Here is a 17,978-nt window from a genome sequence, read left to right on the forward strand (position 1 = left end):
CAAATAAAAATCACTTGCTTTAACGGTGACGAAAAACATTGCGGGAGAAAATGCATCTCTGAGGATTCCCCATAATATTCTCATAGGTGTATGTAGTCTACCAATTCGCACTTGGGCTCCTGAGCAGACTACGGTCTTAACCCCTCTCATTCTGAGGTGAACCTTGTGCACCTTATTAGGTCTGAAGTGGGTTCATAATGATAAAAGTCTGGTTTTAATTCAAGGTCAATCTCAATAACCAGCTGTTTCTTTGTTACAGCGATGCAGATTAAGGCGTGACACACCGGGTTGACAGGAATCAATCCGCAATATGTCGCAGCCACCAGGACGCGGTCGAGCCAGACCGCCTGGTCCCCCTTCCCCACTCAACTATCGCCCTCCATCACCATGGGCACCAAGCCCGCCTCCGCTAATATCTGGGCCTCGACACTCGACAGCACTTGTGTCACCACCCCCAGTTCACCCATCCCCTAAACCGTTCCGCCCATTACACTCGCCACATTTAAGGCATCATTCTCCATCCCCAAGCTCCCATTTCTCTATATCCCCATACCCAATGTCTCCGACTCTAGGACAGAGTCCTGAGTACTATTACTCTTCACCATATGAGCCCGTCAGAGAGTATGATTATGCTGGAGCGCCGTTAGAGCCCCCTCCACCACCACGACCAATGATTTATGAGGAGGATGAGGAGAGAGGTCCGTCGACCGCTGAAATCATTGCCAATCAGTCTCAAGAAGGTTATGTGGACGAGAAACTTGCCGAGTACCAAGCGACTATTCAGCTTTTACAAGGTATGTGATAAATTTGTTTATATTTTCTACTATGTAAAATTCATGTTGAATGTTGAATTAAAATCAAAACAATTTATTAACTCTTTTATAAAAGTGAAAAGAAACTAAATGGTAGCGATAATTACAATAATTCCGATACAAAGTTAGTAATTATTATTCGGAAAAAAGCTTATTAAAGCATGCTTTGTTACGAGCAAACAAATTAAACATGATATTTGGTGCACTATAATTAATTAAAGGCATTCTAGGCTGGCTTCATTATAAGGTTCTGATCTTATTACTTAGCTTATATAAACGAGTTTAGACTCTTTAGGCTTTAATACGAAACGTGGTCAATGTCATTAAATATACAGTGTTTTGTCCTAAGTTTGTTACGTTTGAACTGGTGGAAACTTTCAGATGCCAGAGCTTGATAAAACACTGCATAACGATTTAGATGTTTCGGCACGTTAATAAGCCTTGTGGATCTATTCCAACTTTAGCTGAGATCCTTTGTTAACAAACACCTTAAAAGTCCATCTCATGTCCATAGTAGGAACTATATTATGAAGAACTTAAAAGATGTAAAGCACCAAATTTCCTTCTTTTATTCATTTATTTATTAATTCAATTACAATTCTATTACAATATCATATAGATTTTTATACTTTCAAGAGAGAATGCCAACCTAATGTATTCATTTGAAATGGGACCATGTGAGGGCGCTGTAACCAGACTGAGAATTGACTTATTATTGTCATTATTAAATATTCTCATTAGGGATCGTTTATTTTATAATATTTAAGTTCAGTTCGTTATCGATAAATACTTGAAATCAAGCATTTTTGGGAAGAAGTGATAAAATTAGTCTGAATACCTGCTATTTTTGATCTAACGTTCATACTATAAGCAAAGTAACTATACAAGCTAAAGCATTATGGAAACTAGACCCGATTCTCAGGATCAGGATTCCAAAGATTTATTGTACTGAGTTTTTCTAGTAAATATTTTCTAGTTCTATTTCTATTTCTATTGATAAAATAATTACCTACACTCCGCGCGACCTACCTACTTTGTATTGGAGATTGCAACATAATTACACCCTCGATAAACGTACGAAATGTTTTTAGATGCATTTCGTACGTTTATCTGTATCGGAGATATGTGCAAAATACTTACAGTACTGATACTTAGTACAAGATTTGCTCGCAATCGAGAAGTCGTTTTCAAGTATGAAAATAATTACACATAGGAGTAAAATAAATCTTCTTTGCATTGAATTAAAGTTCAGATTTGCCAACAAAAAAAATCTGTACTCTTTAAATGTAACCTGAGATAAATACATTTCGTGTTTTCTACATAACCAATACCCAAAATAATGAAGAATATGATTTAGATACTATTTATGAAATTGAAAATAGGTTTAGTATTTAGGTTTAAAAGTCTAGCAGTTTATGTAAAGCAAATTAGTCCTTGGTCGAAAGCCAAGAGCGATAATTTCGGAGGCGTCACGAGGTGGCGGACGCGGTGTCAATCCGTTCCGAACACGAGAGACCTGAAGTGCGTCTGTCAATCAAGTGATTGTACTGGTTGTACCAGAAAGTAAAAAATACTGTTACTATGAGCATAATTTGTTCATGGAGGAAAAGTCATGGTTAAAAATTCAGTGGTATTTACGATTTAGTTCTGCAAATTGCGATCGCGAGCTCAAACTCTTTAACATAAACCGACCGATTCTGAGTATGAATCAAAAGTGAGCATTTTCCTGCATTTTGTGGACCTAATCTGCTGATAATTCTGAAGATGCTCTTCAGATCTAAACCAAATTTTAATGAAATTAAGTGATTACTTTTACATACAATCACCAACAAACGGGATCCAATAAGGCGGAAACGTACTTTTGTCTCTTTTTGGAAGATACTCCACCAATCAAAATTCTTGATAATGCTGTTCGGCGGCAGAAATGAGCATGGCGATAGTACCTTCTTTTCAGAACTAGTTCTGTCATAAAAAGCTCTTCTACTACTAAAACTACCGTACAATTAAGTTTAGTATAAGATGACTTCATTTAGATATATTTATCAAAAGAATAATAAGCAACTCGTAGACTATGTACTACTTCTCTAAAGTTTTGTGACTAGAACATACATCTACAAGTGGAATAAACATTTCATAATCTTATTAAACATTTCGTAGCAGTATTATTTTAAGATTTTTTTAATTTAAATCTCGTGTTAATCTGGCCCGTAGCCATCTTGACGTAGGCTTAAATCAGGTCATTGACTAGGCTAAACTTTTGATTAAACTGCTATGATTTGTCTTAAGAAATGTTATACCGACCAGAACAGAAATGATAAATTTACTTTTTAAAATCAGGTTTTTTTTTAAAATGAAAAATGTGTTGAGGTAATGATAAGACTTTGTGAGGACATATGCAGGAAAAACCGTGGATATAGATCTTTTTTCCTAATTTCATAGATACATATGTCCAAGAGTGAAAGTCTTCCAGATCTCATCATGATTCTTAAGGCTATTATGCGTATATGCGTAGTGTAAGTAGAAGAAGATAAGGTCAAAGACAAAACTTTCTTTATTAAAGCCACTTTTGAAGCGATACTACATACGCCAACATCAGCCCTTATAATATTGTCATAGTGTAAGTAGCAGAAGATAAGGTCAAAGACAAAACTTTCTTTATTAAAGCCACTTTTGATGCGAAACTACATACGCCATCATCAGCCATTATAATATTGTCATAGTATAAGTAGCTGAAGATAAGGTCAAAGAAACTGCATACGCCATATGGCTGATGACAGCCATTATAGTGAGAAGATGGTAATAACTACATTCGTAAAGTTAAAACTACACGAATACCACGAACATCTTGACCACCAGTTATATTATCTTAAAAGGAAAGAATCGTAAGATCTAGGTATACGAGTCCAACAGACTTGGCCATATGTGACCTCTTAGATTTCTATTGACGTAAAACACAAAAGAAAAACCCAAAAAAGAAAAAAAGTACACTTTTCGAAAAACACAATTAGAATTACACATATTAAAATAGCTTGCAGCTTGAGAGAGATAAACAAATTCCATGTTATTAGTAAACCACATTCCCGGGAATTTCAAACCATTCCTATTGGCGATTCTCGTTTGAACACGTCTGTTCGAACTCTCAATCCATCATAAAAACACAGGGAACATTGTAGCAGTCCAAAATAAACATCGCTAATGTATCGGGATGCACACGTAAGAGTTGTAACACTGAACTGGTGAGATCAGCCACCTTGTGCCAGATGTGACCGCGCTTCCTCTTGCGAAATCCGTTTCACAGTCACACGGCCATAATGTTTTGTTGTATTCCGCATCTAGACCGTATATTTTCATCTGATTTGATTTTAGAACAGGCATCCACGCTTCAGGTTGAATGACACAGGACGACACTTTAAAGGACATGTTCCTGGCATGTTTAGTGTTTATATCCCTGTTTATAGACGATGGTTTACCCCTTATTCTCAGGTGGACCAGTAGCTTCGTCCATAAATTATATATTACTTGAAAAAAATCAGAAGTGACTCTGTGATCATATTCATTATACTTCTTGCTGTGTGTTCATATCCCATACTAAGTGGGATAGGCACAGTATGTCTTCTTCTTTCACGATTCCGCATATAACCACTCCTTTTACGTGCTTCTCTTCTTTCTTACAATCGTTCAATCTCTTCGTTGGTCTTCATCTACTTCTTTGTATAAAATATTTAATATCATTTTATTTTTTGATTATTTGATATGAATAAACATGATTTTCTTCCCTCCGCATTACATAACTAGCCATATAAATATTCACAACAAAACTGCGTACTTAAAAACACTACTACCGAATGCTATTAATTTTGAAAACGTTTAAAAATTTAAAATTAGTTTATCACAGACAGGCCGATTTCTTTTCCTTCTTCCGTGTTTACTGGGCTTGTGTCCGTACTTAGTTTGCCCGAACCGTCTGTTGCACGTAGTGCTGTTGACGTGCTTTCTTCTGAATCACTATTGCGAGCTGATTCCGGAAGCTTTATAAGTTCTTATTATTTATTGTAATATTTAATATATGTTTTTTGTCTTTTTAATTTTAATTTTAAATTTATGACATGCCATTTTAATCAATTTATACTGCAATTTTAATTTTATTTCGATAATGTATATTGTTAATTATTTCTTTTTCTTTTCTCTAATATTGTTATTTTAAATGTATTACTTTGGCTTTGCCTGAAATAAAGAGATTATTATTATTATTATTATTCTTATATTATAAGTCGCCCAGGTCGCCGAGTGCTTCAGGGAGCGTTTCACAGAAGCCAAGGTATGCAAGTGCTTCTGCTACTCTTTTGTATCTGAGCATTACGTGTATCGGTGTTTCCTCGCAGGCCTATGACGTTGAAAAAGTGTTTATAATGTAAACACTTTTTCAACGTCAGGTGTGTTTGTGGTGACTCTACCGTAGGTTCAGGCACTCAATATAAGAGCGAACCTGTTATCTGCATGACAGTTAGGGTTGGTATATCGGTTTCTACACGGCATTGTTCCGGAAGTCTTAAATGATTTGCGTCTCGCTTTTATCGGTAGGTAAGTAGCCGAAGCCTCCGAGCGGACCCAGACAAAACGTGCCCGTAAAATAGGTAAATTTGTCCCATACAAACTTTTATTCTGCGTTCTCGTAAAAGTTTTGATTTTGACTTTTAATTTTATATTTAGGTTAAATATAATTCCAATTTGTAAACACATGATAATAATTAAATACTAACATTAATCCCTACTTAATATTATAAAAGTCAATGTAAATTAGTTTGTTACGCTTTCATGCGAAAACTACTTAACCGATCCTCATGAAACTTTGTACACATATTCTTGGAAGTGTTAGAAGTAATATAGGATAATTTACATCTCGACATTATGCTCGGTTCCTTTGGGAGAGAGGATGAGTGTTTGTCGATTTTACACCATAACTCCGACAAATTATAACCGATTTAAATAATTATTTTGTACTATAGAGTTTATAATATGTGTTTAATTTTGCCCAAACTTTGTGTAGACCTGTTAAATGTGGTTGTAGATAGAGGACAGAACTCATCTGCGGACAGCTGCAAACCCCTCATTTAAGGCTTACTTGAATACTTTAAAAACAAAATCAAACGCAGACGAAGTCGCGGGCAACAGTAGTATTTACAATAAATATAAGCCATCTTCACTTCACTTTCGTTCACTTATGGGCATGGTACCCAAAATGCTGGCCCTATTGCCCCTTTGAGTCTAGCAAAGACTTAGCCGTTGGGGTAAATAAGCGCCTATTTTAACTTGTATATAAAAATAATACATTGGACTGTAAATAATATACTCATAGGCATATGTATATACACATTAGTGGCGTCGATGCCTTGTCCTCTACCCCCCTGGCTTTTGGCCAAGCAGACAGCGAAATCGTTATTTAATTCACAAAAACTACAGCACTAAATAGTCTTTATATTATAGTAATGCGGCTATAGGATTAAGGGGAGATATGAGGCATGTTGTTATTATCCCTGTGCTAAAATGAATGTCGTTATCACAGAACGTACAGAACCCTCATTCATGCTTATTGCATGCAGTTAATTGTGTCAAAAAACTGTGAAAACGCATCGCCCGCGTCTCGCTTCACACCCGCGAAGTGTTGCTAGCTCACAAACATTTTCCCATTTACCCATTTTATGGTAAACGTTTAAAACATTAGAGGTAATAGCTAATACTGTTAACAGCTAAATGTTATGAAGTTACTAACTCGTTCGAGAAAGTAATAAAGCGGAGGTTTTTGATGCTTCAATATTAGACTTGTACACGGTTTCTGTTGGTTTTTAATTCTTATGTTGTTATATATTAAATGTCGAATAGTTATTTTCAACTTCTTGTCTTTATCTACTCTAATGCTTTAAATACTCTATAAAAGATTCCGAAACAGTTAGGATGCTTTCACGACCTCCCTGGCGGAACGGTGAACGCTGTGAATTCAAGTATGTTGACCCGGGTTCGAATCTCGGCAGGGCCAATTTGGGAATTTTTAATTTCCAAATGTTCTCCGGTCTGGTCTGGTGGGAGGCTTTGGCCGTGGCTGGTTACCACCCTACCGATAAAGACGTGCCGCTAAGCGATTTAGTGTTCCGGCGCGATGACGCGTCGAAACCGATTAAGCGTATGACTATTAGGATGCCATACTCGCTAACAGGTTCGCCTGCTACCATCTTAGACTGCATCATCACTTAGTGAGTTTGCAGTCAAGGGCTAACTTGAAGAGGAATTAAAAAAAAGCTTATCGTCAACATTGAAACACCCAATATCCTAATAACTTTAATAGCATCTAAACGCAGTGGTGAAGTGAATTTCATAATAACATTCTTTTGGTTTTTTTCTTTTCCTTCTGAGCAAAAGATTTACCTTACAGAAAGCCACATTCTCACTGCTGATCTTGATATCTGTATAAATTTAAAAAAAAAAAAGTTTTGTTACTGTGGTCAAGCTATGACCTGTTGAAGTTGATTTATTTCCTAGGTACTTTTGTTTAGTCGGTTTTTTTTGTATTTTTTTTTAATTAGATATGTCATCTTTGTCGCTTTGAGCGAGATGTATAGGTATTTTCACTGCTTTGTAAAATTATAAATCTACGCATAGTAGATTTATTGTTTACGTCGAATTGATGTAAAGTCAAATATTTCAAAGTCAAATATTTCTTTATTCAAATAGGCACATAGATGGCACTTTTGTTGCGTTGAATATATACAAAATGTGTACATAGCAGTGAGTAGTGATGGCGATAACTACAATCGTAAACTTAAAACTAAAGCTACGAGGGTTCCGATCGCGCCCTGGTCTAAGAAGAAGCCCACAACAAACTTAGCCGGGTGTTCTTTTTGTTATCACCATCTCACATTGTCATTAGAAAATATTTAAGAAGCAACCTGGTTAGAGCAATTGTATACAAATCAATCGGCAAGCTGCGTATTCAACTCTAAAATATGCATTTCTACATACCCCGGTGACGAATCTAGTTTATCTAGCCAAATAGGTCACATTCACACATGCGAATGTTGGCGTTTCTAAAAATTCACGGCCCTGATCGCTTCATAGCGATTTCTTCCAGGCAACCAATAGCGAAGATAACAAATACAGAAAATGCTTAGGTGGTGCATATACACATATACCCATAAAATAAATATTTCATTACTTAAATAAATATATATAACAGTAAACTAAACCATCCAGGGTGCCACCCAAACGCGTACCAAAAATTCATTCAAATCGGTCCAGCAGTTTAGGAAGAGTTCAATGACATACACACGCACACAAGAAATATATATATATAAAGATATATACAACAATATTTGTAACTAAACACAAATAAATAAATAAGTAACTACCAATATAAATGTAATAAATTAAATATGAAAAAAAAATCTTCAAACATAAATAAAATAATTAAAATTAAATAAGGTAATAGGGGAGCAGTGAACGGGTTATCACGGGTCATCAGATAATTGATGGGAAGAACAGCCGTCTCTGCCGTCATAACACTGCGTAAAGGTTCATGTAAGTTTATTTAAGTACAGAAAAACAATAACTAGGTTAGGTGAAGATTAAAATCGTCACACTGTACAGTAAGGTATCCACCTCCCATAGGGTGCCACTGAGTTCGTTCAAATGCACCGCACTTCTAACGCACACCTCTAACTTTTTAAAGCTAACTTCGTTTTAATAAAATACAAGCTTCTGCCGGCGACTTCAGAATTAAGTCCAAAGCTTCGCTCGTTAAACTATGTGAGAGATCGGTATAGAAAGTACTTTTCCATAGCATAGGTGACATGCATACCATATTTCAAAGCTATCTGCCCGCGGCTTAGCTTGTAACCAATTTTCCTCGGGAACTACTTCAGGGATCGGGATAAAAGGTAGCTTATGTTCTTTTCCAAGTCTAAGGCTATATGCATCCAAAATATCATCCAAATCTGTTCATATTATAAACAATAAGCTTAATTTTGCTATACTCCGCGAAAAGTAGTAGAATCTGTATGGTGTAATTAAAATGTCTTCAATCCCACATACTCCGGTTTCGGAGCGAAACGTGCATAGAGGGTACATTGCCGAAGATCTGTTTGGTGTGGTGTATTGAAGAAATTATAAATTACACCATACAGAATCTCCTCCTTTTCGCGAAGTATAGCTAACTAAGCTTAATTTTCATGTATCATGGATTTCGGCAAAGTAACGCCTGCTTCTATCCAACTAATCTGTTTCCTTTTTGCTTGAGTAACAAAGATGCACACTTTCACATTTATAATATAAGTAGGATTAATGCTTTAATGGTGTACGAAAACGGCATAGCACTTATTTCAGTAATTACAAGTTACACAAACAAGTAAATTATATATGTTTGTATAACATACAATTATTATGAACATCATAAGCATAAACGAGGCGCCGCTACGTCGACTTCTAGAACTCTAGAATGCTTCGAATATTCTCTAGTATTAATTCATTACTATTAATAGCAGCATCTGTTATCTCTCACACTGAGATCTAAGATATTTCTGATCCAGCTGATTCTGCTGACGTCACCCGCCAACACAGTGACGTCATGAGTGTCATAATAAATGTCGCTAACAACCATCAAACATCCCGAAGCCGAATCGCAATCTTTATTTTTTTTTGTCGGTCACAGTTTCTGTACTGCCGAGGGATTAAAAGCTGTTTAATTAACGCGCGTTTTGATATCACGCGTTCACAACTATGTGCATTTGATTGAAGGCTTTTTTATATATGCTAAAGTGCGTTTTTATTAAGCGTCATTTAACGATGTGACCAGATAATCTAGTAATATTTTGTGACAGAGCTCCTCCGGGAAAGTACTATCGCTATGCTGCATTCTGCCGCTAATCTGAGTGTTAGATAATAATAATAAAAATAATAATTTATTTGGAATTGTGGGTCACAATAAGTTTGAATAACATTAACACTCGTTCGAAAAAATTAAAATAAACAATAAAAAATGAAATTGATTAGGAAATAATAATTATAATCAAAGATTTCAAGTCAAATTTATATCAAATTGTAATTTAATAATTTTTTGACACTAATAGTAAGTTTTATCGTTAAGTATTATATATATGTAAGTGATTTATATATTATTATGTTCATCATAAATAAAGCTCGCAATGAGTGTATGATAACGAATTATTTTTTATTACGAAAAACGCCAAGTAGCTTTATATGGTAATGACGGCCGATTGGCGCAGTGGGCAGCAGCCACCCTGCTTTCTGAGTCCAAGGCCGTGGGTTCGATTTCCACAACTGGCATTCATCCGGAGCATCCTCAGGAGATGTTGACTTTACAATGAATTATTGTTAAGTCATTTAACATATAGTCATATAATTATTCATTGTTAAGTCAACATCTCCTGAGGATGCTCCGGTTTCGGAGTAAAAAAAACAAACAACAAAAAAAAAACGTGCGAAGAGGGTACATTGCCGAAGATTACAGATTCTCCTGCTTTCGCGGACTATAGCAAATTAAGCTTCATTTTCATAATAAACGTATCCGATTTCACAATATCATGTTGAGAGTTGGTTCCAGGAAATCCTTCGTTCATTCAGCATTCAATTCGTACCCGTTTATAGGTCGGCATTACCCGAAATAACGACGCGCGTGCCTTTCACTTATCACAAGTCCGAATATTATTAGTTAGCACACTATTCATTTTGTAAATAGGTTGCCAGCTTAACAAAAAAGCTTCATATGCGGTTTTCAGGACAAATAGTAGCAACCTCACCTACTTTCATCTCCAGGATGCAAGATTTAATATTTATGTGCACTATAAAACGGACATCCTATTTTTTTTCTTATTCAAAAATTCATAAACTAGTGGGGGATCATAATTTGTCTTTATCAGCCGAACATCGCTGAAGCGGATCATTTTAAGTGTGTTATTTTAATTATTTGTGTATTTCATATAAATTGAGGATGTTATATGTTATATATTTACATATTTATAAATGTTGTATATGATTTTTAGTAGTTTAAAAGAATTATGGGTAATTTCATAATATATTATAGTTATACTAGCTGTTACCCGCGACTTCGTCTGCGTCTGATTTTGTTTTTATCGTATTCAGTATCGCTAAGCCTTAAATGAGTACATGTGACTGTCAATTAATTATAGACAAATAATTTGCAATAAAATAAAATTGCGACTATAATGAAATATCTAAGCTATCCTATCTCTTAAGTTGGACCAGACTGCTCACGGTGTGCCAATTTAATTTAAAATCGGTTAAGTAGTTTAGGAGTCCATCGCGGACAAACATCGTGACAGGAGATTTATATATATTAAGATATTTTGTTTATATATTTGTATAATTTTTAAATGTTACTGATAGCATAACCTACCTCGTTTCTATCTTTTTTCCTTTCACGCCTTTGGTTGCCTGGAAGAAATCACTATGTAGCGATAAGGCCATCAAATTGTACTCGCTTGCTCTGTATTTATATCTCTGTAACTACTTTTTTTCTTTGGTGTACAATAAAAGTGTTTTCATTCATTCATTCATAATTCATTTATTTCAAGTAAGGCTAGTTTATAAGTACTTTTGTCACGTCAAGTTAATCTGTTTGTAGTGACTCTACCACCGGTTCGGAATGCAGATTCTGCCGAGAAGAGCCGGCAAGAAACTCAGCAGATTGCTCTTTTTCGACATCATTATACAGTTTAAAAACTTTAGAATTCTACTATCTTGTGAGAGATGAGAGCGGCGCCAGCTTCCAAGCAGCCTTATCGTTAAGAAGTTCATCATCGTATAGTATCATCATCGTCAGTCATTTAAAAAAAAGGTTAAACTTATGCATTGGTATATCCATAATTAGTTTAGGAATCATATTATAAAAGCATATACTTATTCAACCCCACAAATGACTTTTGTATCTTTCGCAGATTTGACTAACTTATGTCCATTTCGAGTAAGTCGGTTGTTTACAAAGAGCAATGTTTTGTCTTAGAAATATTATATTTTTATAAGTATATTGTACAGCTGAACAGTAAGTATATCTATTTCTTAAAACTTTTCAAGGAGGGATTATCGTGGTTTAAGTATTTATATGTCATTATTCCAAAGATGCTTTGAAAACCCCCTTTTTAGCAAATTTGAACGCACACAAAGCACAGGTCTCCAGGTTCACAGTTCACAAGTTCGCTGGCCAGCAGGTGTGGCTTGCCACGGCTTTGAGAACTTTATGGAGAAGAGATGGTTTCCATCTTTATTCTTCTTCTTCTTCTGTTCCTGGGCTCTCCATCTATGTTAAAGCAAATGAATTTTAATTTCTTGAATAAAAAACCCACGTAACTCTGAAAACTTAGAGACGCCCGACTGGGATCGAACTAAACCCCACCGAAATCGATGCCGACGCACTAACTATTTTGTTTCCACCTTCTATTGGAAAAAAGCTTTATTTTAATTTTTTAAATTTAAAATGCGTATAGAAATTATATAAAATCAATGTGTCATCTCTTGTTTCAAACGGGTCTCATTGTAATATGGACCTTTGAAAAAGTAGACCGAAACTGCAACGTTTCCTACTGATGACGCTACAGTCGCTATAAGACTGATTTGAAAGGCATATACTCATTTCCGCATCGACGGTAGGAGTAGCTTAATTGGAGGAAGCGCTCAGGCCGCGATTGCCAGAGAGTCACAGGTTCAATTCCTATCGGTTCCGATTTTTTTTATATGCTTTTTAAATTTATAAAAGTGATAACTCCTCCTAGTGTAGGTACCCTCTAAAGTAAGGTTATATTACGTTGTTTATACTCACGTTTAATCCTTTAACTTAACGATGTAGTTCGCCTTGTGTGATCGCATGATGTCATAGAACAGCTAAATGCTAAATTCCAATATTTATATACCTAAGAGACCACCAAGGAGTTGATAGAACGTTGCAAACTAAAACGCGACCTAAAATGCTACCGGGCCGCATTGCGATCTTTTCAATTTCCACTGTTTTTTTTAATTGTTCCTTATAGCTAAAGCGGTAATAGCCTAGTGGTTAGGATTTAGGCTTTACTTGTGGGGGGCCGAGTTCGAACCGCCTCTAAGATTTCAAAATTATGTGTGGCAATTAGAACAAATTGACGGCGGATTGGCGCAGTTGGTAGCGACCCTGCTTTCTGAGTCCTACGCCGTGGGTTCGATTCCCACAACTGGAAAATGTTTGTGTGATGAATTTGAATGTTTTTCAGTGTCTAGGTGTTTATCTGTATATTATAAGTTTATGTGTATTATTCATTAAAATATTCATCAGTCAGCATAGTACTCAAAACACAAGTCACGCTTACTTTGGGGCTAGAGAGCCACGTGTGTATTGTCGTAATTAAAAAAATATATAAATATCACTTCTAACAAATTAAACAGGCATGCCTCCATGAGTTTTTCTCATGTTTCACCCTTGAAACAAGTGCTATTTTAATTTCTCAAAACGCACAAAACTTAGAAAAGTTATAGCGGCGTGCTGAAAGTCGAACTCGGCCCTCCGAAAGTGAAGTCGAAGTCCTACCCACTGGGCTATCGCCGCTACACTCACGAACATCAAACATAACAAAATTAGTCAGTAAGCCTTACAATCAATTGAATATTTTATTCCATCTCAAATTTTAAGTAAATAACCAAGAAAAACTTATTGTTTTCAGTCCGAGGTTTATGTTTTTTGTTTTTTTTTGGCTTGCCTAAAATTGTTGACATTATGGAGTCTTTTTTTTTAATAACTTCAATATTATACTAGCCAAATTGTATACGTAGTTTTGTGATACTTTACTTTTATATGTACTTTTTGTGGTGTGCAATAAAAGTATTTATTCATTCAAAGTCAAAGTCAAAAATATCTTTATTCAAGTAGGCCCATAGGTGGCACTTTTGATGCGTACATAAGAATTACACGGTAGTGAGATGATGGCGATAACCACATTCGTAAACATAAAACTAAAGCTACGAGGGTACCAAACGCGTCCTGGTCTAAGAAGAAGTCCTCAACAAACTTAGCCGGGGCTTTTATTTTGTTATCACCATCTCACAATGTCATTTTAAATTATTAGAAGAGCAACCTGGTTAGAGCAATAATTTACACCCTAGCTTTTTTATCGTTTACGTAGTCCTTTATACTATAATAGGACTTTTCTATAAGCTTACGTTTAATACAAACTTTGAACTTTTTAAGAGACATCTCCAAGATGTCAATTGGTAGTTTATTGTAGAATTGTATGCAATTTCCTTTAAACGAATTATGAATTTTGTGTAACCTAGTATATTGCACTGTAAGTTTATTCTTACTTCTAGTGTTTCAATTATTGCAGTCACATTTTTTCTTAAATTTAGAAATGTTTTTATGAACGTACATTAAATTTTCAAATATGTACTGACTATACACTGTCATTATTTTAAAATCTTTAAATTTATCTCTCAATGACTCTCTCGGACCCATTTTGTAGATAGAACGAACAGCCCTCTTCTGCAGCACGAAAATAGTGCTAATATCAGCAGCATTACCCCAAAGTAAAATTCCATATGACATAATGCTGTGAAAGTAACTAAAATATACCAGTCTAGCAGTTTCTACGTCGGTCATATGGCGTATCTTCTTTACCGCATACGCAGCAGAACTAAGTCTGTTCTCTATTCATACTAGTAATTATATTTCTAACAAGTGTAGTTAAGAACGCAATAGCAAGAAAATATGGAGTCCGGTCGTATTCCGATCTTATTTCCAATTTCAGTAGTAGTACAGCTTTTTGACACAGAGCTCTTACGGAGAACTATGGCCATGTTTATTTCTGCTAAGCAGCATTGTTGCAATGCTGCGTTCCGGTCTGAAGGGCGTAGTTGTCTGTGTATTCACTGGAACATGAGGCTTAACACCTCCTTGCATATCCTGTGAAGTCTTTCTCTGTTTATAGGCCATTGTTTTCCGCTTACCATCCGGCCATCTTGATCCGTCGGCCATCTTGATCCGTCAATTATTTCTTATAATAATAATATCCAATTCTTTATTTGGTAACTATGACCCATATACACTATTATATAACAAAACTAGTTGTCGCCCGCGACTTCGTCTGCGTTTGATTTCGTTTTTTGATGTGGCATTAAATTTAGTTGTTCATCTAACAAAAAATTTAAGTATTGAGTATCGCAAAGCCTTAAATGAGGGGTTTGCTGTTGTCCGCTGAGGAGTTCTGTCCTCTATGTCCAACCACATTCATCATATCTACACAATGTTTGGGCAAAATTAAACACATATTATAACCTCTATAGTACAAAAATAATTATTTAAGTCGGTTATAATTTGTCGGAGTTATGGTGTAAAATCGTAAAACACTTTTATCCCCTCTGCCAAAGGAGCTGAGCTTAATGTCGGGATAAAAAGAATCCTATATTACTTCTTACACTTCCAAGAATATGTGTAGGTACAAAGTTTTATGAGGATCGGTTAGGTAGTTTTTGCGTGAAAGCGTAACAAACAAACTTACATTGATACTTATATTGACATTTATAAAATTAGTAGGGATAATTAAAATAATGTAAAAATGCATAACCGAAAAAAGTACATACAAATATACATACAGATATTAATATCAAATATACAGAATTAGAATTAGAATTTCTCCCTACATTGAGTTTAATATATAACTTGTAAATTGGAGAGCCGTATCTTTTTATTAATGCCTTCAGAATACTGTTACTGTTTACCCGAGTTCTTGTTATCAAGGATGCTATTCATTTTCTTCTCATGGCAAAAACTCATCAGTATGAGCCCTCGCGAACATTTCAGATGCAATAACGTGGTAAGCCCAACAGAATTCTGAGACCATAATTATACTCGTAGGGCGTTTAGCGATGCCTGTGTATAGCTGGTCCACAGGGCTCAAGTGGCTTACGATTTAAGGCATTATTACTATAAAAAAAAACAACAATGTACGGGAACGCGCGGAGGTCAATGTCCCTATTCTTGGAGATAGTCTATTTCCGTGGAGGAAGCTACGGGCAAATGACAGAGCGATGATTAAAGAGTTGACGTAAATAATGCAGTTCCTATTCACAGATGCAAACAGTTTTGCAATTTTTTCGTTGTTTAAACTCGCCAATCCCTGGAACTACCAGACAAATCAAAAAAATCTGTTTTACATTCGATATCCCAATTCTTGAGGAAGGCTAATGCCTATCTTCACGTTATGACACTTAAGCTCCGTTAATATTATACTTTAGGTTATATTAATACGGTCCTATTTGCAATGGAGCCAGTAAATTGTTCGGCCGTTTTCCCGTTATATATGAACATACCCTTTGAAGCTGAACAAACGAAGTGGGCGGACGATGTAACGTTGTGGGTCGGAGTATATTTATTTATTTAATCAAAATATAACCTATAAAGGTTCTTTGAACCGAAAGCCTATTATATTGTGTACAAAAGCGAATAAAAGTTTGTATGGGAAACGAATCAGAAGCAAAACGCGAAGAAATTCGTTAATCCTTATTTATTAGCCCAGTGGTTGGGACTTCGGCCTTCTTTTCAAAGGGACCGGGTTCAATTCCCAGAACCTCTACCTTTCTGGAGTTATGTTAGTTTAGATATCACTCGCTTTAGGCGAAGGCGAAGGAAAACATCGTTAGGAAACCTTTATGCATGAGAGTTTTCCACAATATAAGTCATTTGTTCCCACAAATTGAGTATATGCTTTTATAATATGATTCCCAAGGTAAATTTGTATATATATATATATTTATATATATATATATATATATATTTATATATATATATATATATATATATACACATGCTTTTACACTATGCACACCCGCATAGTGTAAAATAAAAATTAGTTTTTACTTTATAACTATATAGTTACGCATAAGTTTTATTTGAGATAGACGATAGTACAAGTTGCAAGTAAAGTACAATTTATTTGAATAAGTAAGTATAATGTGCTTGCGATCGGAACCAGCACGTTCGTAAGATAAAATATTGTCACGTTTTTTTTTAACGTACTCGTAGTTGATAAGGTTAAGTTAGTTACTGTTAATTTCTTTATTTACTCACTGTATATATTTACAAAGGTGTGTTAGTCTGAACAACAAAAAATATTAGTTATCTATCAACTTATCAAATCAATGTATAAGTTAAAACAATGAGATAAAACTTTTTATTTTGCAGTGAGGTAAAATACAATTCATGAATTTCTTGATGTCAAGATTGCTTGATCACTCCGCTTTCGAGATAGGAAAATAAATGTTATATTGCAAATTGTTAATGTTGGAAATGAGCAACTGATTAGTTTCTTGCCGGCTTCTTTTCGGATTCGGAAGAGTCTGTCTTCAAAAACACAGAGATACTACAAACAGACATACAAGACGATAAACCATCATAAATGTGGAATTTATTCTCAAAGGGATATGAAGTCTACCAAACCGCACGTGGCCGGCGTCGATGACAACAGCCTAATCGCTTCTCATACTTAGAGAAGACCCTTGTTCTATAGTGGGCAGGTACGATGGTGAAATTAAAGATACCAGGGTTTCAGATGCATGAAGGAGAAGTAGATCATTATTTTTTATCACAACGAATCGCAGACGTTTGTACAAAAGCAATTAGCAATCAGTTCAGGGCCTGGTTGCGCGGGTTGATAATGTTGATTATGGGACTAGACTTCCAGGGTATCAGACCTATCAGTCGAAAGATAAGAGAAGCTGTTTGATCACCACGGATCGAAGATGTTTGCACAGAATGAGCCATTAGTTCAGGACCTGGTTACTATGATGAAATTAAAGCTACCAGGGTTTCAGGAGCATAAAGGAGAAGTCGACCATTATTTTTGATCATAACGAATCGCAGACTTTTTTTACAAAATTAGCAACCATTTCAGGGCCTGGTTACGTGTTGACAATGATGATGATGGAACTAGAGTACCAGGGCGTCAGACGCACCAATCGAAAGAGAAGCTGACAGGTGAAAAGTCCATATGTTTGATCACAACGGATCACAGACGTTTATACAGAATTAGCCATCGGTTCAGCCCACGTGTTACGTGCCGCGCGGTACTACTGTATTAAACGTTTATATTTAGGATTCACTCATCTTTATTTAAAAACATTTCA

The 17,978-nt window shown here is 35.5% G+C and overlaps 1 protein-coding gene across 7 annotated transcripts in view; it reads left to right on the forward strand.

The window, feature by feature from the left end:
• LOC120627573 (nesprin-1) overlaps positions 1-17,978 on the forward strand; it is a 233,921-nt gene that overhangs the window by 17,300 nt on the left and 198,643 nt on the right. For all 7 annotated transcript variants that reach the window (XM_039895576.1, XM_039895578.1, XM_039895577.1 and 4 more), the window contains exon 2: positions 260-794. In XM_039895576.1, the coding sequence (XP_039751510.1) occupies positions 311-794 (484 nt within the window). In that variant the 5' untranslated portion in view covers positions 260-310. The remainder of the gene's footprint in view (positions 1-259; positions 795-17,978) is intronic.

This window comes from Pararge aegeria, chromosome 11 (genome assembly GCF_905163445.1).
Source record: "Pararge aegeria chromosome 11, ilParAegt1.1, whole genome shotgun sequence".
NCBI classification, from domain to species: domain Eukaryota; kingdom Metazoa; phylum Arthropoda; class Insecta; order Lepidoptera; family Nymphalidae; genus Pararge; species Pararge aegeria.